This window comes from Pristis pectinata, chromosome 7 (genome assembly GCF_009764475.1).
Source record: "Pristis pectinata isolate sPriPec2 chromosome 7, sPriPec2.1.pri, whole genome shotgun sequence".
NCBI classification, from domain to species: Eukaryota; Metazoa; Chordata; class Chondrichthyes; order Rhinopristiformes; family Pristidae; genus Pristis; species Pristis pectinata.
In genome coordinates, this window is record NC_067411.1 from 3,141,914 (window position 1) to 3,169,330 (window position 27,417).

The following is a 27,417-nucleotide window of genomic DNA, read 5'->3' on the forward strand; positions in this document are numbered from 1 at the left end:
GCACAAACCATCCCGTTTGTGCAGGTCCCACCTGCCCTGGAAGAGAGCCCAATGATCCAAAAATCTGAAGCCCTCCCTGCAGCACCATCTCCTTAGCCACATGTTAAACTGGACTATCTTCCTATTTCTTGCCTCACTAGCACATGGCACGGGTAGCAATCCTGACATCACCACCCTGGATGGGCGGTCTTTTAACTTAGCACCTAACTCCCTGAACTCACTTTGCAGGACCTCGTCAGCCTTCCTGCCGATGTCATTGGTACCGATGTGGACCATGACTTCTGGCTGCTCACTCTCCCCCTTAAGAATGCTGAGAACTCTATCCGGCAAATCTCTGACCCTGGCAGCTGGGAAGCAACGCAAGATCCAGGAGTCTCATTCTCATTCCCAGAATCTCCTATCTGTCCCCAACGGATGAATCCCCTATCACTACTGCACTCCTTCTTCACCACCCCCCCCCCCCCCAGAGCCACAGAGCCAGATTCAGTGCCAGAGACCTAGCGGCTGTGGCTTTTCCCTGGTAGGTCACCCCCCCCCCCCCCAACAGTATCTAAAACGATATACTTGTTATTGAGGGGAACGGCCACAGAGGTACCCTGAACTGACTGCCTATCCCTTTTCCCTCTCCTGACAGTCACCCAGCTACCTGCATCCTAGGTGCAACTGCCTCCCTGTAACTCTTGTCTATCACTTCAGTTTCCACAAATGATCCAGAGTTCATCCAGCTCCAGTTCCCTAACACAGTCTAGGGAACTGGAGCTGGATGAACTTCTCACAGGTGTAGTCATCAGGGACACTGGACCCCGATTTCCCACATCCTACAAGAGGAGCATACTACTACCCTGACTGCTGTTTCACTGCTTTACTGTGGAAGAAGAGAAAAACAAAGACCTCACTTGAGCCTCACCTTAGCTTCCACCCACTGTAGCTTCCTGAACCAAAGCTGTCAATGACCTGTTCTTACCTATGCCTTCTTTCTGAAGCCTTTTTCCCTGGAGAGCTGCTCTCGCACTCCAAATTTGGGCCACTTACTCAGCCTCTTCACACCAAAGTCTCAGCTCCCCCACTCTAACACTGTCCACTCAAACATTGGCTGCTCCACTTAACCTTAACTTCTTTTTATTGACTGCTGCTAATTAGCCAGTCAATTATTACTAACAATATGCAAGTGTGCCTCTTTAATGGTCCTGCTCACTGAAACTGAACACAAATCACAGAGATTCACCTCTTTTGAAAACTCCCGCTCCAAGTCCCGGCTCCTGCTCACTGAAATGTAGCCTTCCAGCAAGGGAGTGCCAAGAGATGTTGTCTAATCAGGGCTTCGTTTCTGTGGCATAACTTCTCTCTATGTATTCTGGTCTTCTAGATTTAATATCCAGCATTTAATAGACTATTTGATTAATTTCTAGCACACCAAAGAATATGCTTGTGGAACGTTGGGGGGGGGTCATATAGCATGTGGGGGGAGAAAGAAATTGTCGACGTTGATTAATTTCTATATCTTCCATGGCATTTTAGTCCCTGGTTCAGAGGGTTTCTTCTGAGCAGGGGATCTTTTGGCTTTATCTTTGAAACAGCAGTCAGTGCTTGTAATTTAGAGAGTTAAGCAGGTTCAGGTTCAATCCCTGCTGGACACTGTAATTCAATCTGGCATTTCAGTTCAATAGTGTGGCAGCGCTACACAATCAAGGGTACCATCTTTTGAATGTGGTGTTTCCACTTAGTATTGTAGTCAATGATTTCCACCTCCCCTGCCCCCACAAAAGAAAACAGATTATCTAGCCAGTTGACTGCTTTTGGGATTTGGTTGAATGTTAATTGCCTACTGCATTCACCAACAAAGTAGAAGTGACCACTTATCAAACGTATCTCATTCGTTGTGCAATACATTGAAATGTGATTAAAGAACTTCTCTGCTCTTTTTCCATTAATAAATATTTCCTCTTGCACAGTTTGCGATTAGCATTGTTAAATGAAGCCAAAGAGGTGCGTGCAGCTGGTCTCCGTGCCCTCAGATATCTTACTCGAGACTCCAGTATTCTCCAGAAGGTGCTGAAACTGCATGTGGATTATTTAATAGCTAGGTTAGTTTGGTTTCTCTTCAATTATTTTCAGTCTGATGTTTCATTGCAAGTCTACTGTATAATAGTTTGCTCTTTTGCTTAATTGATAAATCTACTGCCCTTGATGTTTGTTGATATGAATTTGCAACTCAAAAGGGGTTGGGCTGAGACTGTGCAAATTTTCACCTCATCTAAAGTTACTTTTCTCTCGGCTCAGTGAAATGGTAGTGTTGTCAGCTCCCACCAAGATGTTGCTCAGCTGACTGCCAGCAATTACAAAGATAAAATTTGCCAGGCTGAATCCAGCCTGACAGGATTCAGTTTGGAAGAATAGTGGACCTAGAACTTGTAGCTGCAACTTCCAGGTCTCAAAGTAAGTTGAGGTTACAAAATAATTTTTGCTGTTCATTGGTCATCTGTTCTGTCACTTTTTGAATGAATGACTTAATTAATCTGAAGGGAGATTGTATCTTATTTATCAATGTTAAAATGAGCCTAAGTGGTGAACTTAATGGGTGAATCCAATCTTCAAAGTTTGAATATATAAACATATGTGCATATATTGTAAAATTATGCACATCAAGCAGTAGTTATTGTTCTGCAAACTGTGATTGATGTTTAACTATACTGTAATGTTCTTATTTTAAAATCTTTATTTGTTAATGATGTTGGGCTTTCAGCATGAATCTTGTCTTCACTTGACACAAATTTACTCCTGCCATAATGTTTCTTTATTCACACTGTTTTTAACATTCGCATGGAAATTCCTGTGTCACTGAAGGGTTGGTTTGTGGAGTGTAGAGAATTTGGTTTCCTGTATGAACTTACTGGAGCTGATTTACATGTTCTAGCAAGTCAATACTGAATGATTAAGAACTGATACTAACCTGCCAGAATTCTAAATACCCTAACAGCACTCATATTCCCTAGGTCAGCCTGATTTGCACAATTTTTCACAGCCTCTGGAGAAGGGAGCTGGTTGTACAAGTGAAAGGATGTGCATAAATAGAAGTGAATGCCGCAATAGTTAAAAAAATCTTTGAAACATTTTAGGAAGTGTCCAACATCTCAAAATAACTGAAATATTGTGACATTGAATGTTAAGGAAACCTAAGGAGCAAATATGAGCCTACGTGCAACTGCCTGAACAGCCCAGCTCTCTTTAGTGCCAATGAAAACTGATTTTCTCATTTGGTGCTATTTGTAGGTGCCATAGCCCTGTGGTTGCATCAGTACAGGTACAAATCAAACAAGACCATAAGCATGACGAACAAAAGTAGGGTATTCAACCCCTCGAGCCTGCTCTGCCATTCAATTCAATCGTGGCTAATCCAACAGTCCTCAATTCACTTTTTTGCCATAATGCTTGAATTCCTTACCATCTGCTTAACTTAGCTTTAATTGTACCCAAGGACTTTGTCCCCAGAGACTCTCAACCTTTTGAATGGAGGAATTCACCCTCCTCCCAGTCGTAAATGGGCACCTTCCTATTCTAAAACCAAACTCAGTACTGTACTCTCCTATCAGAGGAAAAAGTCCTCTCTGCATTTACCCTGTCCAACCCGCAAAAAACCTTGCACGTTTCGATGCAATCATTTCTCTCTTCTAAACTCCAATGAGTAGAGTCTCAATCTTGGAAGGCTATGGGAGATGGGATCGATACAGAAGGGTGCCCATTGGTCAGTGCAGGCAAGTTGGGCCAAATGGCCTGTTTCCATGCTGTACAATTTTATGATTATATAATCGTGTTGATCTGTCCTCAGCACAATCCTTCCATACCTGGGATCATCCTAGTAACAGTTCTCTGAACTGTCTCCAATGAACAGTCTCTGAACTGCTTCCTTAAAGACTTGGTCTTGCTAGATGCAGCAAAACCTCCCTACTATACTTCAGCCTTCTTGAAACAAGGGTCAACATTCCATTAGCCTTCCCCATTACCAGCTACACATGCATAAAACATTAAAAACTAGCACACAAGGGCCCCCAAACCCCGTATGCTGCAACTTCCTGCAATTCTTTGAATACTCTGTGCTTTTGTTCTTCCAGAATGAGTAACTTCATATTTTCCCAAATTATACTGCATTTGCCAGTTTTTTGCCCACTGACCTATTAATAATTCTTTCTAAACTGTTTGCATTCTTCTTGCAACTTGCCTTCCCGTCTAATTTTGTATCATTCATAAATTTAGCTGCAATATATTTGCTTGCTCCTTCCAAGTGATTGATATATATTGTAAACAGTTGCACTCTGGGCATTGATCTCTGGCATTCCACTGGTCATGTGTTGCTAACCTGAAAACTGCTCAATTTTCCCTACTCACTGTTTCCTGTCCATTGGCTTAATCCTCTAATCAGAATCAGGTTTATTATCATTGACTTATATGACATGAAATTTGTTGTTTTGAGGCAGCATTACAGTGCAAAGACATAAGAATTACTATAAGTTACAAAAGTAAGTAGTGCACAAAAAAACTAATGAGGTAGTGTTCATGGGTTCATGGACTGTTCAGAAATCTGGTGGCAGAGGTGAAGAAGCTGTTCCTGAATCGTTGAGTGTGGGTCTTCAGGCTCCTGCACCTCCTCCCCAATGGTAATAACGAGAAAAGGGCAAGTCCCAAATGGTGAAGGTACATAGTGATGGATGCCGCCTTCTTGAGTTACCACCTCTTGAGGATATCCTCGATGGTGGGGAGGGTTGTGCCCGTGATGAAGACTCAGCCAGCTCCAACCCTATGCAGCCTCTTGCGATCCTGTGCACTGGATGGTGACACATACCAGGTGGTGATGCAACCAGTCAGAATGCTCTCCACTGTACATCTGTAGAAATTTATAAGAGTCCTCAGTGACGTATCAAAGCTCCTCAAACTCCTAACGAAGTAGAGCTGCTAGTGTGCCTTCTTCGTAATTGCATTAATGTCTTGGGCCCAGGATAGATCCTCCGAGATGTTGACGCCCTGATGCTCATGCGATATATTAGCCCCAACACTAAGGGCTCTTATGTTGTGACTTAACTTATTGTGAGACACCTTACCAAAAGCCTCGAAGTCTGAATAATGGTTCTCCTGTATCAACTCTAGTCAAAAAAAACTCTTAATAAATTTGTCAGACAAAATTTTCCCTTCATTAAGCCATACTGACTCTGCTTTCTAGATAATTTTCCAAATGTGCTCTTATTATTTACATAAAGATTGATTCTAGCATTTTTTCAATAATACATATTTGGCTAAAACACTGATGCCGGAGGAACTCAGCAGGCCAGGCAGCATCTGTGGAGAAAAGCAGGTGGTCAACGTTTCGGGTCAGGCCCAATATATTGGGGGGGGGGGGGGGGAGCAGAGCAGAGGTGGACAAAAGAGAGGAGGCAGGGTGGGCACAAGGTGGTGATAGGTAGATATAGGTAAGAGATAGTGATGGGCAGGTGCAGGGGAGGAGGGGAGAGCAGATCCACCGGGGGATGGGTCAACGGTAAGGAGAGAGAAAAAAGAGAGAGGGGCCAGGAAAGGGAAGAAAAGAAGGGGGGTGGGGGGAATGTGGGGATTACTTAAAGTGGAAGAATGCAATGTTCATGTCATGAGGCTGCAAGGTTCCAAGACGGAAAATTAGGTGCTGTTTCTCCAGTTTGCGCTTGGAATTCTGGCAGTGGAGGAGGCCGAGGACTGACATATCTGTGATAGTGTGGGAGGGGGAGTTGATGTGACTGGCAACGGGGAGATGCAGATCGCGGTTACAGACAGAGCGCACGTGTTCTGCAAAACAGTCACCTAGTCTGCGTTTGGTCTCACCGACATCAAGGAGGCCGTGCTTGAAGCACCGAATGCTGTAGATGATATTAAGGGAGGTGCAGGTGAATCTCTGCATCACCTGAAAGGACTGAGAGACCAAACACATACCTTAGCACTTCTCTGGAATCCAAGGATTTTTGGAAGGTTATAACCAATGCATCCACTATCTTGGTAACTACCTTGTTTGGAATCTTAGAATACAAGCCATCCAGGTGGGGAAATTCATTAGTCATTAACCCCATTAGTTTGCCTAATGCTAATTCTCAAGTGAAGTATAGTAAAATAGATTTATAGATCACTGGAGTGTAATAAAAAAATGAGAAACTACTATAAAAAGTCTTATTCAGTATAGTAGTACAGTTCTTGGCTGAACACATTTTTGTCATCCATTTCCTCCAGGTGTATAGACATCCAACAGAGTAACGAGGTGGAGCGGACACAAGCACTTCGATTAGTTCGGAAGGTAAATTACCCAGAACAGCACTACTTTAATGTTGGACCTGCAAGTACTTTACTACATAATCTCCTAGCCTCAAGCTGGAGGCAGGATTGTATGAATGACAGGTTAAGCCAATATTATTCCTGTTGTCTGGGAAATTCTATTTTAAGTCTCTAAAATTTATTATCCTTGACTCAGAAACTACTAGTTGAATAGATGGGAGAGAATGAGATTTTCTCTTTGCCTTGCTGACTATTCCTTTTGAAATTCTATTTTTATATAGCCAACTTGGGTTAAAAGCAGGTCTAAATTGGATGTTGTAGAAGGATCTGTATTCTGTATCTAAGCTATGCTGTATCTGTCAGGCTTATTCTAAGGGATAATTTAACTCTCACTGCACCTTTTCTGGAATAGTTTGACAAGGTTGTGAGAGGAATCTTAAGTTTGACTGAGCTATGCATATCTGCATAAGGTCCCATGACAAACTGTTTAAAACTTCACTGAAAAAGTGGGAACAAGAAAAAGCTCAAGGATCACCAGAAGAATCTGTCTGTATATCAGTCCTACTTATTAGATTCCTTCCCATGGTCTGAATCACTGTTGCTTTAAAGATACCTTTCATTGTCTCTTCACTGATTGATGCTGTCCATTTCAATCTCCTTTCCTGGTAACCTATTAATTACCATTTCCCACATATTACTCTCAGCTTTCTTACCTGTGTTCCAGGTGTTGAGCCCTTTACCATAATGAACTATTTACCTTATGCAGCTTTAAGTAGTCAATTAAGTTCATATTCCTGAAGCCTTCAATCATATCTATATCTCTTTCACAAAGCAAGCTGATTTGAATTTCCTTAACCTTTCCTCAGATCTGAAATTTCTGATAACCAGAAATTATCATCAATGCATATTTTGCTCTTGACTAAAGCAAAATCTTGCGAGTGGTGGAGGTCAAATTGAAATGAAAGTGCTGGAAAAGTGGAGAAAATAAAGTCAGTTAATGTTTCAGGTCAGTGAAGAGCTTCCATTTATCAATTCTTTCCAATCAGATCCATTCCCACTTTTGCAAAAAGCAGATTTTAATTTATTAACCTTAGAAGTGAAAATTACGCCAGAAGTTCTGTAAAAGGACATCAACCTGAAAAATTAACTGACTCTCCACAGATGCTGTGAGACCTGCTATTGCCAGCATTTTCTCAGATTTTGATCATATCTGCTTTGGTTGAAAGGCTAAGTTTGTAAACTCAACTCTAAGAAACAGGAGATGAGAGAGGAAGAGAACATATTCGTTCTCTTTTTTTGTGCCAGATACATTGGGTAAAGATTGTACCATTTCTGGTGAATGAAAGGAGAAAGAAGCGAGTGTTTAAAATGCAAGAATAGTTACAGCCATGGTACTCTCTCACAGAACTTTGCATATCACCTTTATACCACAATAATTTTATCAGCTTTTGGACAAACACACTTTTTATTGTGTGGAGCTGGTGTGATTTGCAGGTAGTTCTCACTCTCCTGCAATTTCTATGAGGTTGACAAGTAATTGGCATGACAATTCTCACTTAGCAATTTATTTTATTGTATGTAGTTTATAGCCTTCAAGTTTAATTTTAATGATTGAGTCAAATGTGCCTTTTTCATCCTGCACAGAGTTCACAGAATAAAACTCCACATAAAAACAGACTCGCTTATTCATCAATCCCACAATCTACAGGGATATTTTGCTCAATTATCACAAGAAATTAGTCACTCTTCTGGCTTTGCATATTATTGAGCTCTGAATTTCATACTCTGCATGGCTTCCAAATATAAGTCAGGGAGTTTTCCAAGAAAGACCACATCCTATAGCACCAACATTTATTTTATGGATCTTTTGCTATACCTAGTTCCTATTGACTTTCCTTTGATAAGGAAAAGAGATGGTTAAACTTCCTTCAGACAGACTGGACAAAATGAATTTGACAGATTAAAACTCCATCTGCACTGTAACAAACTTTAAATCATAAAAGTTTAGAGCATAAAAAATATACTTTATTTTGCGTCTGTCCAAGTCTTTACAGGGATATTAAAAATTAATTCTAGCCCTGTTGTCTTCCTACCTAGAAATTCCTGCTTCTGTTTTAAAACATTTACCTACACTTTACTTGCATTGTGCAATGGACTGTCTTCGTGGTCCATCACTGTGTGTAAAGAAACTTCACTTACTCTGTTTCTCAAACAGCTTTGATATAATGACAGCCACTATGTACAGGCAGCAATTGGATGCAATAATTTCTTCTTCTGGATGTACACCTAATGCCGGATTGGATCATCTGCTGTTTGAAGCACATTGGAACGGACCTGATGGGGTTCTGTAGAGATGGTGGATCTCATTTTCCAACTGGGCAGAAAGGGAAATAATTTCTTTCCTGAATTTGTTATCTTTTATCTTCAAAGACTCCAAGCACAACTAATTTCACTTTGAATCTTTGCAGAAAAGTCAAAGGAATTTTTTTTCCTATTGTATACTCTGGTTGTGAACCAAAATGCAGATGCTGGACCAAATTGGAAGGAAAAACTCAAGGGCTTTAACAGAAACCGGTGGCTTAATTCTTCCCAATCACGAAAATGTTATTTATGTCCTCTTCCCTCACTAATTCATAAAAGTATTTGTTGTGGCACAGTTAACTTTTCAAGGGCTGTTCTGAATTTTCAGTTATGTCACAAGATTATGTAAAAATATAAGAACCTAAAAGTAAGAACAGGACCATGAAGTGCAATCTTTGGAACCTGCTTTGTCATCCATTAAAATCATGACTGATTTGATCATTGGTCTTAACGTTGCTTTTCTGCTTGATCCCTCTTGATTTCCCATTCACTACAGAAGTGTACCTCATACTTGAATATGCTTAATGCTATAGGTTTGATTTGGATGTCTCAGGCTATTTGTTTATACCTTTCCAGAATGCCTTCCGTTGTCACCTCTGCATTCCAATTCTTGTTTTCATAAGACTTGTCTGTTGTTAGAACACAGAAAAATAGGAGCCGGCGTAGGTCATTTTTGCTGCCATTCATGGCTGATCCTCTATCTCAATACCATATTCCTGCTCTCCACATCCCTTGATGCCTTTTGTGTCTAGATATCTGTCTACCTCCTTAAATATATTCAGCGACAAGCCTCCACAGCCTTGTATGGTAGAGAATTTCGCATGTTCACCACTCTTTGAATGAAAACATTTAACCTTGTCTCAGTTCTAAATGCCTTATCCATATTCATATCCTAAAACTATGTTTCCTTTGGTGTTAGCAAATGCATCTCTCCCCGCCTCCCTCCAACCACGTCGAGTGGAGACATCCTATCTGCACCCAGTCTGTCTAGGTCTGCCAGAATTTTGTATATTCCTTCCATTTTCTAAGAACAGTACAGTACAGGAACAGGGTCTTCAGCCCATGATGCTACTTTAAACTGCACATCTGCGTGCACATGGTTTACGTCCCTTGATTCCCTGCCTGTTCATGTGCCTGTCCAAATGCTTCTTAAATGTTACCTTTGTGTCTTCTTCCACCACTTCCTGTGGCAGGGTGTTTCAGGCACCTACCGCTCTCTGTGTTTAAAAAAATACTTGCCTCTTAAAGCTATGCCCTCTAGAATTTAATATTTCCATCCTAAGAAAAAGACCATCTATCTACCCTATCTGTGCCTCTCATAACTTTATGCACTTCTATCAGGTCTCCCCTCAGCCTCTGCTACTCCAGAGAAAACAATCCAAGTTTGTCCAACCTCTCCTTAAGCTCTAAAGTATACCAACAGTCTACTCAATCTGTCCATATATGACAGTCCTACCTTCCCTAGATCTAGTCTGGTGAACCTATATTGTCTCTGTAGCAAGTATTTTTTTAGGTTAAAAAGACCAAAATGGTATACAATATTCCAGGTATGGTCTTGTCAAGGCCCTGTATATTGTTGTAAAATATCCTTTACTCCTGTACTCAAATTCTCCTGCTTGTTTTCAGTGACCAGTGTACGTCAAAATTTACCAATCTATCACCATTTAAATAATACTTTGTTTTCTGTCTGCCAAAATGGAATACTTCATACATCCACATTATGCTGCATCAGCCATTTATTTGACCACTCTCTTAACTTGCCTAAATCTTCTTGAAGCCGATCTATATCTTCCTCAATTCTCAACCCCACCCAGTTTTGTATCCTCGATGTACCCAGAAGTAATACATTCAGTTCTCTCGCTCAAATCATAAAATGAGGAGCATCGATCCCTGCAGCACACAAGGACATCAATATTTGCCACACAGAAAAAGATCTATTTATTCCAACTCTCTGTTAACCTATTTTCAATGTTTGCCAGCATATTACCAATTCCATCTGCTTTACTTTTACACACTAACCTTTAACATCCACTGGTCCTCCCTTTCCATTCTACCAGTTAAATTCCTAAGTCTCCAGTAGTTTGTCAAACTCAATTTTCTCTTTCATAGATCAATGTTGACTTTGTCTAATCCTGTTAATACCTTCTAAATGTCCTTTTGCCACATTTTTTTTTACAGTAGACCAGCATTTCCCTATTACTGATGTTAGTTTGACTTCTCTGTAGTTCCTTGTTTTTCTTTAAATTGTGAGATTTGCCACCCTTCAATTTGCAGGATTTTTTTTCCCATAATATATAGAATGTTGGAAGTTGACAACCAGTGTATTCACAGCTATTTCTTCTAGTTCGCTGCGATGCAGATTATCATACCCTGGGGATTCAGCAACCTTCAGTCCCATTATTTTCTCTAACACAATTTTTTAGCTAATAATAATTTCTTTTACATCTGGTGTCAGATGAGCTCAGTGATAGTACCCTCATCTCTGGCAAAACGTTGAAGATTCAAGGACTACAGCATTTGAAGCTGATAGCAAGTAGACTGTAAAACTGCCATGGCACTAATGGAAGAAGATTATCCCCCATACAGTTTTCTCCTCAAGCAACATACATTCATTCATTCATTTAAAATGTTGGATATCTGTAAAGCATTCAGCTGGTCAAAAGGTGTCTGTGGAGGAGACAGAAGTCAATATTTTGGACCAAACTCTTCATTTATTGTTAGTGAGAGTTTGTTGTGTTCAACTTGGCTGATGTGTTTGCGTACTCAGCATGGAACGCATAATAAAATGTTTATTTGTGAATTTGGGGCATTGCAGACCTGAAGGATCCTATTTCCTTCCTTCTGTCCTGTACTTGGCTATCACAGTTCTGACCCTCTTGTTCTCCTTCATCTGAACATTGGGATCAAGCTTCTGCTCAGTTTTCTTCAGCCAGATGTTTATATGCATGTCTGAGTTGGTTGTACCAGGATACTAGCACTTTCAGCTTCTCCTGCCTACTTTGTGCAGTCTTGCCTGAAGTGACCAAAGGTTCAGTCAGACTTGCAGCATTGTGTAAACTAGCTCCTCTACATGCAGTTTCATTGAGACTAGAAGAAAATTGGGTTGAGGTTTTGTGAGACGATCTTGTTTTGTGACAAGGGTATCCTAATTTGACTGGACTTCCTGTTGTGTGGTTTTCAGTTGAAAAATGTGGCTAAGTGTATCAGACTTCTCAAACAGTGAAATCCTGATATTTGCATATTCCAGCTGGAAAACAACAAAAAGGCTAGTGGCAACCCTGTAGAGATGTTGCTGGATGTACCAGGAATTCCCCTGCTTAGCTGTGTCTGTGTTATGACTCAACATGTAAAATGTATTAAGATAATTTACATACAAGTGTGTGGGTGTATTAAATGCTGTGAAGTGTTTTTTTTTGTTTTTTTTCCTGTTAAACAATTACTTAAGGTACTCATTTTCAGCAACAAAACACTTCCAGAATGAGGACTGCATGGGTTAGATATAGAATAAAGCCCCTTCTATACTTCAGATCTTCTATTAGCTTCTCTACTTACACAGGATTATTGGGTGAAAGTTAACAGACTGAAAAAATAAAGGGCTTGCCTGTGAAGTTACTCTCATTAAATTTTCTCAAGTTGTATATTTTTCATTTGCTAGTCAAGTATTGCCTGTTTTGTATTTGCATCATGAAAGTGATATTTTTTTTCAATTTTCCCCACCTGTTCATAGTGACATCTTGAAAGTGTGTGAGATTTATATATCAAATTTGACATCGTCTGTTGTAAATTACATTAGCATCCATTGCCTGCCTTAAATGGTCATTCTTCTTGTGAGTTTTTACAGGCTTATATCTGTGGATACTACCACAGAGGACCCATTTGTATCCTTATTCTAAGTACACGCGTTAATTTTCCAAACTAAAAACTACTAAACTTAGTAGTTGTGGGATTCCTCATTGGGTTATTTTTCCCCCTTCTAGCCATCTGTTAGTGCTGGGCTTCAAGTTTAGACAACTTAGTGTCACCAAGGATGCCCTTTGGCATCCTTCTACATCTGTTTGACTTAGTGCCATTTGGTGAATGTGTCCACTGAGTTGTAGAACACTCAATCAATTGATCAATTGTTTCTACTCTTTATGGCCCCTTTCTATGGGGTTGAATAGATTAGAAACCAAACAAACTGAAAATAATTGGAATGCTGTGATGTCATTACTTGTTTTCTGACAATGTTTGATAAATGTTTCAAAGCTTGTTAGAGAAATTCAGGAAAAGTAGGTCACTATTAGAAACTTATTTGACCGACAGATAGAATGAGTGTTGCTTGGTATGGAGAAGGGCCAGAAATGCTGGGCTTTAGGATTGAGTGTTTGGCCCACGTTTGTTCTGTGTATGAATACATGATTCGGATTTAAGCGGTGAGTTTAATCTTGAAATTTGATGAACAGAGGATGTTTTCATTGGGATTTACTAGAGGCTGGAGTAGAATTAACCATGAGGGGTCTTTAGTTTATAAATTTGATACTATGAGAGAGAGCGAGAGAGAGAGAAATTGGACAGCATGCTTTCCATCATTTAAGCGAACACCTAACTCTGTACTTGAAGAGATTATGGCTTACTGGACAGGTATTAGATTTAGTTTGCTCCAGCAGTCAGCTTCTTTCTGTGCTGTTAGAATCTTGAGTGCTAAAACGCTTCTCTTTTTTTTTCTGAACAGATGATCACTGTGAATGCTGCACTGTTTCCCAGCTCTATCACAAATTCCCTGATTGCTGTTGGAAATGATGGCCTCCAAGAACGTGATCGAATGGTCCGAGCCTGTCTTGCCATCCTCTGTGAGCTAGGTAACTAGACTAATCTTTTCCGTATTCAACATTCATCTTCAGAATCTTGAACTAGGGCAAATATCCTTGGACTTGGCCTTTGGTACACCAATATATCTAAACTAAAAAGTTGCAGGTTCAAGCCCACTGTAGAGAAGGAAGACAAAATTTTCATTCAACCTACAGTGCAGTGATAAAGCGTAGATGGCATTTAAATTGAGGTTTATTATTCTAATAGATGCCAAAAGTCCCATTGCACTATTTGTGGAAAAGTAGGTCAGTGCAAAAAAAATCATTCAATGTGTCAGCCACATTCACCCAGCTTTTAACCATTTGATTAAAAACAAATTTGATTTTCTAATGTTTGGAATAACCATTTTTTTATTAATTGCCACGGGATGATTTTATATAATTTCAAGTTGAATTAAGTTTCAGTCAACAGGAATTGTTAGGTGATTGACAAAAGGTAATTGTGTACGGTCAGTGTACTGAATTTGTCATAGGTATTGTCCTTAAATGCTGATCCATTGGGCAATGTTTGGAACTAATCAAGCTATTCTGTTCAGTGGAAGACTTGAGACTTCAAAGTGAGATGCTGTCCACCCACATAAGCAATTGTAAAAGATCTCCAGCACTATATAAGAAACAGCAGGGGAATATATATATATATATTATATATATATATATATGTGTGTGTGTGTGTGTGTGTATGTATATATATGATGTGTGTGTGTGTGTGTGTATGTATATATATGATATGTGTGTGTGTGTATGTATGTATATATATGATATGTGTGTGTGTATGTATGTATATATATGATATATGTGTGTATGTATGTATATATGTGTGTGTGTGTATGTATGTATATATGTGTGTGTGTATGTATGTATATATATGTGTGTGTGTATGTATGTATATATGTGTGTGTGTATGTATGTATATATATGTGTGTGTGTATATATATGTGTGTGTGTGTATGTATGTATATATATGTATATGTGTGTGTGTGTATGTATATATATATGTGTGTGTATGTATGTATATATATGTATATGTGTGTGTGTGTATATATATATACACACACACACACACACACCCCAACATCATTCATTGTCACATTATAGTTCATGAACTTTGTATGTACAAATAGGCTGCTGCACCACATTACATGTATTGGTGCTTAAATGACTTTAGTGACCATACTTCATTGACCAGGAACACTTTGGTTTGGGATGTTTTGCAGTCAAGAAAAATGCACACAGAAGCCCAGTGTCAACAGTGGAAAGGTTGCCAAACTACCCATCCACCTGCCCTATGGAGCACTACCAGCTCTATTTTTGACTGAGTCTGTGGGTCTCTCAGCCACCTCAGAGCTCATAGAACTGTAATGGAGCAAATTATCTTCGGCACTGAGATTACTTGTAGAAAATCTCACTGGCATACTCCCTCTACTTAAACTATGACCCTTGTTCCTGGACTCCACTGCCACCAGGAACATCCTTTCTGCATCTTGTCTGTCCAGTCCCATAAGAATTTTGAGGATTTCTATGAAATTCCCTGTCACTTCTTCTAAATCTGTACCAACATAAGCCTAATCAAGTGAATCTCTCTCTATTGTCGGTTCTGCCATTCCTGGTAAGTTGGCTGGTAGACCTCTGCTGTACCCTCTCCATAGCAGGAATATTGTTCCTCAGATAAAGGGTTTAAGAGGCTCTTAGGCAAGTGAATATGCAGAGAATGGAGGGATATGGACCATGTGCTGGCAGATAAGGAGACCAATCTGTACTCAGGGTGTGGTCCCACCAGTACCCTGTACACTTGCAGCAGATGGCTGGAATGCGATGTCAGGGGTGGTTGTGGTGGAGGCAGATACGATAGTGGTGTTTAAGAGGCTGTTACATAGGCACTTGAATATGAAGGAAATGGAGGGAGATGGACCATGTGCAGGCAGAAGAGATTAGTTTACTTAGGCATTATTAGCTCAATTAGTTTGGCACAACATTGTGGGCTGAAGGGCCTGTTCCTATGCTGTGCTTGTTCTGTGTTCTCTATCCCTGTTACTTTATATGAATCCTCTTGCTGTGAAGGTCAACATACAATATACCTCTTAAACTGCCAGCTGCACCTACCTACTTACATGGCTACTTTCATTGACTGCTGCACAAGATCACCCAGGTCTCATGTTACGGACTCAGTGAAAGTCCCTTTAAGATAGAGAGTGTGTGTGTATGTGTGTGTGGGGCGTGCTTACGTCAATAGAAAATAAAGGACGTAATGATGTTGTTGAAGAAGTTAGAAGAAGAAGAAGGAGAGAGAGAGAGAAGGGAGAGAGACACCAGCCTGCTAGTTTTCTCTATCGATGGATGAGAAACAATAACTGTGTCTGCCACTGAAATCCATGTATGGAAGTTGGAAGTAATCCGGTGGAGTTCACTTTGTTGCTGACCTGTAGAACGAAACAGGTATATGTGTGTGTGGACGACCACGATTCGGATGCTTTTCGGGGTGAGGGAGTCACTACCGAGTAAACGCTGGAGTGTCGTTTGGGTTCCATCATGGAACATTTGGATTTCGTATTTACTCTCTCTATGTTTCTCTACATCTACGTCTTATCTTAAGACAACGGTGGTTGTTGAAGAAGCCCTTGCTCATGTTTCACCTTATGGCTTGCGGAACTGAACTTTAAGGACCATTCCGGAACTGGGAGTTTTGGACTTTGTCACACACACACACGAAGAGTTTAGTTTTGGGGTTAACGTTCGAGGTTTAACATTTTTGAATTCTAACATACTAACATTTTTACTTTTATTTTACGTATTATCATAAGTAGTAATTAATAAAATAGTTTTTAACACTGAATCATGCTCAGTGTGTTTCTTTTGTTGCTGGTTCGTGACAAAATTGGGGGCTCGTCCGGGATAGTTCCCAAGGTTAACGAGATTCGTCCGGGATCCAATCCAAAGATTAACGAGTGTCGTCTGGGATCGTTCCCCAGATTGACAAGATTTGTTCGGGATTCAAGCCAAAGATTTTTGAGGGAGGTCTGATAAATTCTTTTTAATTGGCTTGTGTGTGTGGAAACCAGCAGCAATGGATATTAAGGCATTTTTGGAGTCACCAACCCTACAGGGATTGGAGATGGCGAAAAAGGATGATTTGATAAAGATTGCTACAAACTAAACCTTACAGAAGTAAAGCAGTCTATGAGAAAAGCAGTTATTCATAGAATGATAGTTGACTATTATTTGGAGAAAGAAGGTGTTTGAGGAGGAAGTGTTAAAACAGTTTCCTGGCAGTGAAATAGCAATTTCTGAGGCACAGGTGCAGATAGCAAAGATGGAGTTAGAACAAACACGACTGAAGTTCGAGTTGGGACAAAAGAAATTAGAGGCTGAACAAGAGCAAACCCAGTTAAAGATAGAGGCTGAATGAGAGCTAACTCGGATGAAGATAGAGGCTGATCTAGCAATAAAGCAGATGGAATTGAAGAGGATGGAGCTGGATAGTGAGGAGAAGGAGAAACAGAGGCAGCATGATTTACAAATGATGCAAAAGAGTGTGGAATCTGATTCTGATGATGGTTTTTCAGCCAGCAGGGAGGTTCGATTAGTCCCTCCTTTTGAGGAAGATCAGGTTGATCAGTATTTCCAACATTTTGAAAAGGTTGCTGTGAGTTCAAACTGGCCAAGGAAAGGATGGGCTCTTATGGTACAGAGTGTGTTTAAAGGTAAAGCTCAAAAAGCTTATTCTGCTTTGTCTGCTGAGTATGCAGCTGATTATACCAAGGTAAAACAAGCTATATTGAAGGCCTATGAATTGGTACCTGAAGCTTATAGACAAAAATTTAGAGACTTGAGGAAATCTGCAGATCAGACTTATATGGAATTTGCCAATGGAAAGAGAATATGTTTTGAACAATGGTACATGGCTAAAAATGTAGATGGGGATTTTGATAAATTGAAAGAATTGATACTAGTGGAAGATTTTAAAAGATGTGTTCCAGCTGAATTAACAACATATTTAAATGAAAAGGCAGTGGAAACTTTACAAGAAACTGCTAGGTTGGCAGATGATTATGCTTTAACCCATAAATCCAAATGGGGACAACCTAAAACCTTTCAAAAGAGTTACAAGGACAATCCAGGTAAACCAGAGATTAAATTGGGAGGTAATCAAAAAGGGAAGGATGAAAAGAAGCCCGTGCTGGAGAAACCTGTTGAGCGTACTTGTTATTACTGTAAGAAACCTGGCCATGTGATATCTAATTGTGCCCTTTTGAAGAAAAGGAAGGAAGCTGTGCCCAATGCTTGCTTTCAGGCAATTAAAAATCAAAAAGGTTTAGGAGATGCTGTTAAAGATCAGTCCTTGCAAGAGGGAAAAGCGGAAAAGTTGGAGGAGGTGAGAAAGGAATTCCGTTCTTATGTATCAGAGGGTTTTGTTTCACTGAATGATGAGTCACCCCAGGTGCCAGTGAAAATTCTTAGAGATACTGGGGCTTGTCAATCTCTCTTGCTGGACAGTGTTTTAAATTTTGGTGAAGAAAGTGACACTGGTGAGGTAAATCTAGTGCGAGGCGTTACAGATGACACCATGTCTGTCCCTTTACACAGGGTGATTTTAAAGTCAAAGTTCGTAGAAGGACCAGTCGAGATAGGGATAAGACCTAGGTTACCAGTGGAAGGAGTTTCTTTGTTATTGGGAAATGACCTTGCAGATGGAGAAATTGTTCCTGTGGTACGGTTAACGACCAAACCAAGGATTGATGAGCCTGAGAATGATCCAGATGTTTACCCATCATGTGCGGTGACTCGAGCTAGAGCTAAAGAATTAGCCAAGGCCGACAGTCCTGTGCAGCCTGATGTAGTTGCTTGTGACAGTCCTAAACAGGAAGAAAATTATGATGCCTTATCTGAGACTTTTCTGTCTTCACTGGAGGATCAACATCCTTATAGTGAGCCTGAATTTAAAGATTTGTCTTTGTCGAGGAAGGATTTTATGGTGGAACAGACAAAGGACCCTGAGTTGACAGAATTGAGAGAAAAAGCACTTGCATGTGAGGAGATTGAAAAAGTGCCAATTGGATACTATGTCAAAAATGGAGTGTTAATGAGGAAATGGAGATCTCCCCATGTCCAAAAATTTAAAACTCGGTTGGAGAGAATCTGCCAGCTAGCGAGAGAGAATTTGAAAACCAGCCAGATAAGAATGAAGACATATTTTGATAGACGTGCTCGGCCTAGGACATTTGCAGTGGGGCAAAAGGTGTTGGTATTTTTCCCTAGCCAAAATAATCCCTTGCAATCTCGTTTTTCTGGACCCTATGTTATTGAATCTCGAGTGACTGATCTAACATATATAATCAAAACACCAGATAGACGCAAGAAAACACAACTCTGTCATGTAAATATGCTAAAACCTTATTATGAGAGGGATTCAGTTGTGGCCTTGGTGGATGATGTAAAGGTTGTTTCTAGAATGCCTGATGTTGATGTTGAGGAAGGCCAATTTAGACCAAATATTGTTCCATCGAAACTAAAAAATCAAAATATCCTGGAGAACCTTGAAACGAAGTTGGACCATTTACAAGTTTCACAAAAACAACAGATGAGAGAATTAATTTTAAAATTTAAAAATCTGTTCCCAGATGTTCCAAACAGAACATCGATAATTACCCATGATGTTGATGTTGGGGATGCAAAACCAATCAAACAACACCCATATCGAATGAATGTGGAAAAAAATAAACTTGTTGATCAGGAACTAAAGTACATGTTGGAAAATGATATTATTAGACATTCAACTTCAAATTGGAGTTCGCCCTGTGTTATTGTACCTAAACCTGATGGAAAAACTGTTAGATTTTGCACAGATTACAGGAAAGTGAATGCTGTAACAAAGTCAGATGCTTACCCTATTCCTAGGGTGGATGATTGCATAGACAGAGTGGGAAAGGCAAAATTTCTTACAAAGATTGACCTATTAAAAGGGTACTGGTGTGTTCCATTAACAGATAGAGGAAGGGAGATTTCAGCCTTTGTAACCCCTTCTGGATTGTATGAATACAATGTTTTGCCATTTGGAACGAAAAATGCTCCGGCAACATTTCAAAGAATGATTAATTCAGTGATTCATGGGTTAAAACATACAGATGCCTACATTGACGACTTAGTGACTGGGAATGATACTTGGGAAGATCACATCTCTGCGTTAGAAAGGTTGTTTGAAAGACTTTCCAAGGCTAACCTTACAGTTAACTTGACTAAAAGTGAATTTGGCCATGCCACTGTGACGTATCTTGGTTATGTTGGAGGTCAAGGCAAGCAAGCTCCTGTTCAGGCAAATGTTCAAGCAATATCTGAGTTCCCTATTCCCACAGGTACGAGGACTGTTAGAAGATTTTTGGGAATGGTTGGATATTACCGAAAATTTTGTTAAAATTTTGCTGATATTGCTCTTCCCCTAACTAATCTTCTGAAGAAGGGAGTAAAGTTTGTTTGGACAGATTCTTGTCAAGAAGCATTTGAGAAGCTGAAAGCCATTTTATGCTACCATCCTGTGCTCAAATCACCTGACTTTGAAAAGCCATTGTCATTAGCAGTAGATGCCAGTGATGAAGCTGCAGGAGCTGTGTTGTTGCAGAAGGGTGACCTTGATGATATTGACCATCCTGTAGCTTACTTTTCAAAGAAATTTAATGAGCATCAAAATAATTATTCCACCATAGAGAAAGAATTACTGTCACTTGTTTTAGCCTTGCAACATTTCAGTGTATATGTTTGCACCGCTCAGAAACCATTGACTGTATATACAGATCATAACCCATTGGTGTTTCTGAGCCGAGTCAAAAACAAGAACAGAAGGCTGTTAAACTGGAGTTTAATTTTGCAAGAGTTTGATCTCATGATAACTCACATTAAAGGCAAAGATAATGTGATTGCTGATTGTCTTTCCCGATGTTAAATGGGAAACATGTATCTGTCCTAATCTGATAGTCTGTAGTTGTGTAGTATGATAATCATTAACATTACTAACTGTATGCGCGGTTAAATTTTTCTTGGGAAAAATTTTTTTTAGGTGGGAGGTGTTACGGACTCAGTGAAAGTCCCTTTAAGATAGAGAGTGTGTGTGTATGTGTGTGTGGGGCGTGCTTACGTCAATAGAAGATAAAGGACGTAATGACGTTGTTGAAGAAGTTAGAAGAAGAGGGAGAGAGACACCAGCCTGCTAGTTTTCTCTATCGATGGATGAGAAACAATAACTGTGTCTGCCACTGAAATCCGTGTATGGAAGTTGGAAGTAATCCGGTGGAGTTCACTTTGTTGCTGACCTGTAGAAGGAAACAGGTATATGTGTGTGTGGACGACCACGATTCGGATGCTTTTCGGGGTGAGGAAGTCACTACCGAGTAAACACTGAGGTGTCGTTTGGGTTCCATCATGGAACATTTGGATTTCGTATTTACTCTCTCTATGTTTCTCTACATCTACGTCTTATCTTCAGACAACAGTGGTTGTTGAAGAAGCCCTTGCTCATGTTTCACCTTATGGCTTGCAGAACTGAACTTTAAGAACCATTCCGGAACTTGGAGTTTGGGACTTTGTCACACACACACACACAACGAGTTTAGTTTTGGGGTTAACGTTCGAGGTTTAACATTTTTGAATTCTAACATACTAACATTTTTACTTTTATTTTACGTATTATCATAAGTAGTGATTAATAAAATAGTTTTTAACACTGAATCATGCTCAGTGTGTTTCTTTTGTTGCTGGTTCGTGACACCAGTTACTGCTATCCCCCTTCCCAATCTATTGCTATTCAGGTCTGACAACCTGCTTTAGTCATGGAAGTGGATAACCTTGCATTTATCCACCTGATATTGCCCCTGTCATATGCTGAGCTGCTCGTTGCAGGATACCCAGCCTTTGAATCTCTTCCATTTAGCACACTGGTAGTAGCACACAAAATGTTTGGAGGCAGTTCTCACTGTGAAGGTGGGACTTCACAGTGGTTCAATGAGCACTGTGTGGTGGTCACGCCTATCAATAACGTCATGGGCAGATAATTAGACAAGTAGACTTATCCTTGTATGGGCTCGCCCATAGAAGACAGGGTGGTGGTAGATGGAGCGTGTTCTTCCTGGAGGTCGGTGGCCAGTGCTGTTCCACAGGGACCTGTTCTGGGACCCCTGCTCTTTGTGATTTTTATAAATGACTTGGATGAGGATGTGGAAGGGTGTGTTAGTAAGTTTGCTGATGATACAAAGGTTGGTGGTGTGGTGGATAGTGTAGAAGGTTGCTGTAGATTACAACAGGATATTGATAGAATGCAGACATGGGCTGAGAAGTGGCAGATGGAGTTCAACCCGGATAAATGTGAAGTGATACTCTTTGGGAGAATGAATTTGAAGGCAGAATACAAGGTGAATGGCAGGAATCTTAGCAGTGTGGAGGAACAAGGATCTTGGGGTCCATGTCCATAGATCCTTCAAGGTTGTAGCGGAGGTTGATAGGGTTGTTAAGAAGACGTATTTTGTGTGTTGGCCTTCATCAGTTGGGGCATTGAGTTCGAGGTGCGAGCTGATGTTGCAGCTCTATAGAACTCTGGTTAGACCACGCTTGGAGTATTATGTTCAGTTCTGGTCGCCTCATTATAGGAAGGATGTGGAAGCTTTAGAGAGGGTGCAGAGGAGATTTACCAGGATGTTGCCTGGATTGGAAAGCATGTCTTATAAGGATAGGCTGAGTGAAGTGAGCTCGGGTTTTTCTCTTTGGAGAGGAGGAGGATGAGAGGTGACTTGATAGAGGTGTACAAGATGATAAGAGGCACAGATCGAGTGGACAGTTAGAGACTTTTTCCCAGGGCGACAATGACTAACACGAGGGGACACAAGTTTAAGGTGATTGGAGGAAGATATAAGGGGGATGTCGGGGGTAAGTTTTTTACGCAGAGAGTGGTGGGTGCATGGAACGCACTGCCAGCCGAGGTTGTGGGAGCAGATACATTAGGAACATTTATGAGACTCATAGATAGACACATGAATGATAGAGAAATAGACTACTGACATCAACAAAGGGAGGATGTTAGATAAAGGATGAAGTTTCCTTGCTGTCATTTACCTAATATCATGAGACTTAATGGGGATCCAGAATTGATGCTGATGCCTCCCAGGGTGCCTTCTTCCAACCACTGTGCCATCACCTCCAGTGGTCCTATCCTGCTGGTGTGGGAGGGTATATACTGGTGATGTGACTGAAAAGATACAGTTCTTTGAGTACAACTGTTGCATGACACATCTGCTGGGCAGCTCTCCCAATTTAGACATCATCTCTAGATGTTCAGTGTTGTAGACAGAGGACCTTGGAGTTCATTGTTTCCCTCAAAGTTGGGTCACAGGTAGACAGGGTGGTGAAGACGGTTTTTGGCAGGCTGGCCCTCATCTGTTAGGGAGGTCATGGTGAGGTAGTACAAGGTACTGGTGAGGCCACACTTGGAGTATTATGTTCAGTTTTGGTCACCCTGCTGGAGGAAAGATGTTAGTAAACTGGAAAGAGTGCAGAAAAGATTTACAAGGTTGTTGCTAGGACTCAAGGGACTGCGTTATCGGGAGAGGTTGGACGAGCTAGAACTTTATTCCTTGGAGCATTGAAGACTGAGAGGTGATCTTATAGAGGTGTATAGAATCATGCGGGGCATAGATAAGGTGAATACACTCACTTTTTCCCAGGGCTGGGGAATTGAGAACTCAAGGGAAGAAAGACTTGATTAGAACTTGAGGGGCATCTTATTTATGCAAAAGGTGGTATGTATGTGGAATGAGCTGCTAGAAGATGTGGTTGAGGCAGGTACAATAACAACTTTCAGAAGGTACATGGACAGGAAAGATTTAGAAGGTTATGAGCCAAATGCTGGCAAATGGGACTAGCTTGGATGGGCACCTTGGTCAGCATGGATCAATTGGGCCGAAGGACCTGTTTCCATACTGTACGACTCCGAGAGTGACTGATTGTTTCTCCTTGGTTTTACAACATGGTAATATGATAGAATTGAATGGTTTACGAGGCGATTTTATGGGAACATAAGAAATAAAAACAGCAGTGGGCCACATGTGCCTGTACTGGCATTCACTAAGATCATGGCTGGTCTTCTACTTCAGTGCCGTTTTCCTGTACTAACCCATTTTACCTTGAACTCTTTAATATCTATTGATCTCTGCCTTGAATGTACTTGGTGACTGAGCCTCTGCAGCCACTTGAATAGATAACTGCAAAATTCCCTCTCCTCCTGCACTTTTGTAAGAGGAATCAAAAGGTGGATTTTGGAGAGAGGCTGCAAGTGAAGTTCAGAGGGATCTGGGTGTTCTAATGCATAATCACAAAAAGATAGCAGGTAAGATCCAACAAATAGTTAAGAAGGCAAATAGCATTTTGGCTGTTATAGTGAAGAGGTTGGAGTTTAAGATTAGAGATGTTTTCTTACAGTTGTATGGGGTGTTGGTAAGCCACACCTGGAATACTGTGCACAGGTTTGGTCCCCTTATTTAAAGAAGGATAGAGTAGCATTGGAGGCAGTCCAGAGGAGATTAACCAGGCTAGTTCCTGGGATGAGAGAATTGTCCTGTCTGGACGGTTTGTAGGTCAATATTCCTTGGAATTTAGAAGAACAAGAGGGTGACCTTATTTGAACATCTAAGATCCCAAGAAGGGATGACTGGGTAAATGTTGAGATGTTTCCACGAGAGGGAGCATCACAAACAAAGGTACATTGTTACAAAATAAGGAGCTCGTCATTTAAAACTGAGGTGTGGAGAAATGCCTTCTCTCAGATGGTAGTGAATCTATGGAATTCCCTTCCTTTGTGGGTGCTGGAGGGCAGATCATTGGATATATATATGATGGAGATTGATAAATATTTGAAAAGAATTGAGGGCTATGGGGAACTGGCACAGAAGAGTTGAGGCCAGCATAGATCTGTCATGATCAAATTGAATGATGAGGCAAGCTTGAGGGCCCCTCATTTCAGTCTGGAAGAGCCTATCCTTTATTTTTAGATTGACTCCAGGTTTTTCACCTAAGCCAGGTGAAACATCAGCTCCTATCTTGAGAGAACAGGAAAGATTGCCTGTGTATAGCAGCATGTAGAAGTGTAGTAGCAGTAGAGGCCGGTAGGAGATAGGTGAAACCAGATGGGTAGGGGATGACGGGCTGATGGAACCAGGTTGGGTGGGGGAGGTGGGACAAAAGCTGGTAGGTGACAGGCAGAGGGGGGTGGAGGGACAGAGGCTGATAGGTGATAGGTAGAGTCAGGTCGGGAGGGAATGATGGGCTGATGGAATCAGGTGGGAGGAAGTGATGGGAGGGATGAATAAAAAGAGGAAAAAAACTAGGTGGACAGGTGAGTGGATGTGGGAGCAGAGCACAAGGGGTGTAGATTAACTGAAACTGGAAAATTCAATATTCATACTGGGTTGTAGCTTCCCAAATGGAATGTGTGGGAAGCTCGAGATGGCCATTGCGGATAGAGCACAGGTGTTCTGCAAAACGGTTACCTAATCCATGCTTGGTTTCACCAGTGTAGAGGAGGTCACATCATGACCACAGAAAGAGGTGCAGGTGAACCTCTGCCTCACCTGCAAGGGCTGTTTAGGGCCCTGGATGACAGTGAGGGGGAAGGTGAAGGTACAGGTGTTACACCTTCGACTGCAGGGTAAAGGGGTGGGGTGGGTGGGTGGCAGGAGGCAGGGATGAGCAGACCAGCAAGTCCTGAAGAGGGCAGTCCTTGTGGAAAGCGAAAAGGATGTGAGAGGGGTAGATGTGACTGGTAGCTGGCAGAATGGTGAGGACAAGGGAACTCTGTTGTTGTTCTGCCTGGGGAGAGGGGTGGTGGAGGGGGTTATGTGGGAAGTGGAGGAAATATGTGCGCCATCCATCCTGGTGCAGGTTCTTGACCCAAAACATAGACGCACCATTTGCCTCCACAGACGCTGCTTGACCTGCTGAGTTCTTCCAGCATTTGCAGTGTTTTTCATCATTATAGAGCCCTTATGCCCAACTGGCCCATGCCGACCAAGATGCCCCATCCAAGCTGATCCCATTTGCCAGCATTGGGCCCATATCCCTCTAGACTTTTCCTATCCATGTACCTGCCCATCTGTCTTTTAAAAGTTGCTTATGTACCTGCCTCAACTTCTATGGCAGCTCATTCTATATGCACACCCACCTCAAACCTTATGCCCTCCAGTTCTTGATTCCCCAACCCTGGGAAAAAGACTGAATGCATTCACCCTATCTATGCCCCTCATGATTTTATACACCTCTATAGCCCCCATCTATCTTCTCAAGCCTTGTAAGAATTTTGTATATTTCCCAGGAGATTAAAACATGTACCACATTGATATGGGTCTGAATGTGCACACAAGCAGATGTCCTTCACTAAAGGACATTACAAAGCATTGTCTGGATTTATTGATACCAGATCATTAGTCTAGGTCCCTTGATTACTAATCCAATAATTTAATGAGTATGTCACCAGTTCTTTTGTTTAAATGTTGGACTAATTTACTTTATCAGCACTTCAGAACGCTGAGGTGGTGGCCATCCGTGGAGGTCTCAGTACCATTCTGAAGAATGTGATTGATTGTCAGTTGAATCGGATAAACGAAGCCCTCATCACAACCATTCTGCATCTGCTAAATCACCCAAAGACACGGAAGTACATTAGAACTGATGTGGAACTAGAGGTATGGCCACTGATTGCTTTCAGTTTCAATTACGATTGCTCTACTGCACACATTGTAATACAGTAATCCCACTTGAACAAATCCTTTATGGCGTAGCTAGCAAGAGTGGGGCCCTAGATACAGTTTGGAGTTTGTTACAACTGATGCCCCTGTAATAGTGACATTATCTAGTTGCTGGGAAAAGAAAGGGTACTTGGAGATGACAAGCTTAGACCAAAAATGAATATGGTTAAAAAATATATAAAAATAAATGCTACATTTCTGTGGGAGAAAAACTGTATTTTCATATGGGCGATGATGAAAAACTGAATATCAGCAAAAACTGCCTTGCAAATGCCAAAGATGCTGGGTGAAAACTGTGAGCTGATGATGCCTGAATGTGTCTGGGGATTTGTCTTGCAACGTAAGTGAAGTGACATTCTGACGAAGGGTCTTTGACCTGAAACATTAATACTGTTTCCACAGATGCTGCCTGACTGGCTGAATGTTTCCAGCATTTCATGTTTTTATACACATATCTAAGTGGCATGGTTTATTTTTTGAAATAATGTATTCTCCTTTTGCAGCAAATTCTAGCACCATACACAGATTTTCACTACAGACATAATCCAGATACTGCAGAGGGGCAACTCAAGTAAGTTTCCTCCTTGAGTTTCTTTCAAATGTACAATTCTCAAAAGAAATTGTTGAGGGAATTAGGCTGGATAGTCTTGGAAGAGAGGAGCAGTTTGTCAGAAAGCACTATCTTTAAGTGGGATGTAATAATTGTGTGACTAGTCTTCAATCTTGACAAATAAAATGGCCAGAGCTATCTTTAAGGATGTTCATAATCTATTTGAGACAGTTTCTTAGAACAATACATGATGAAACCAACTATTGCTCCAGATATCTCGTCATGTATTAATGAGATAGGAAAGATGATTTTATTGTTGAATATGGTCACCCTTCCAAGAGAATCTGAGTCAGGAACCTAGATCTGAAACCTGGGTTTTAAAGTTAAATAATAAAGGTTACAATGGTATAAAGGCAGAGTTATTTAATGCGGCCAGGATAATAAATTAGAAGGGAAGGTGTTAGATAACGATGTTAGACATTGAGTTCTTTTGTAGTTTTAAACAAAGGAATATTCTATTGACAAATAAAGACTATGGGAAGATTAATGGTGGGCCAGAAGAAAGGCAGACCTCATGCATGTAACACAAAGTTAGCATGCA

General features: G+C 40.9%; 1 protein-coding gene across 2 annotated transcripts in view; it reads left to right on the top strand.

Annotated features, from left to right (window-relative positions):
- Nucleotides 1-27,417, top strand: part of rictora (RPTOR independent companion of MTOR, complex 2 a) — a 148,545-nt gene that overhangs the window by 49,767 nt on the left and 71,361 nt on the right. Inside the window, exons 5-9 of one of the 2 annotated variants that reach the window (XM_052020116.1) lie at nucleotides 1,953-2,084; nucleotides 6,244-6,307; nucleotides 13,358-13,484; nucleotides 26,034-26,203; nucleotides 26,770-26,837. In XM_052020116.1, the coding sequence (XP_051876076.1) occupies nucleotides 1,953-2,084; nucleotides 6,244-6,307; nucleotides 13,358-13,484; nucleotides 26,034-26,203; nucleotides 26,770-26,837 (561 nt within the window). Of the gene's footprint in view, nucleotides 1-1,952; nucleotides 2,085-6,243; nucleotides 6,308-7,232; nucleotides 7,292-13,357; nucleotides 13,485-26,033; nucleotides 26,204-26,769; nucleotides 26,838-27,417 lie in introns of those variants that run through there. The other variant, XM_052020118.1, reaches the window with a different exon arrangement.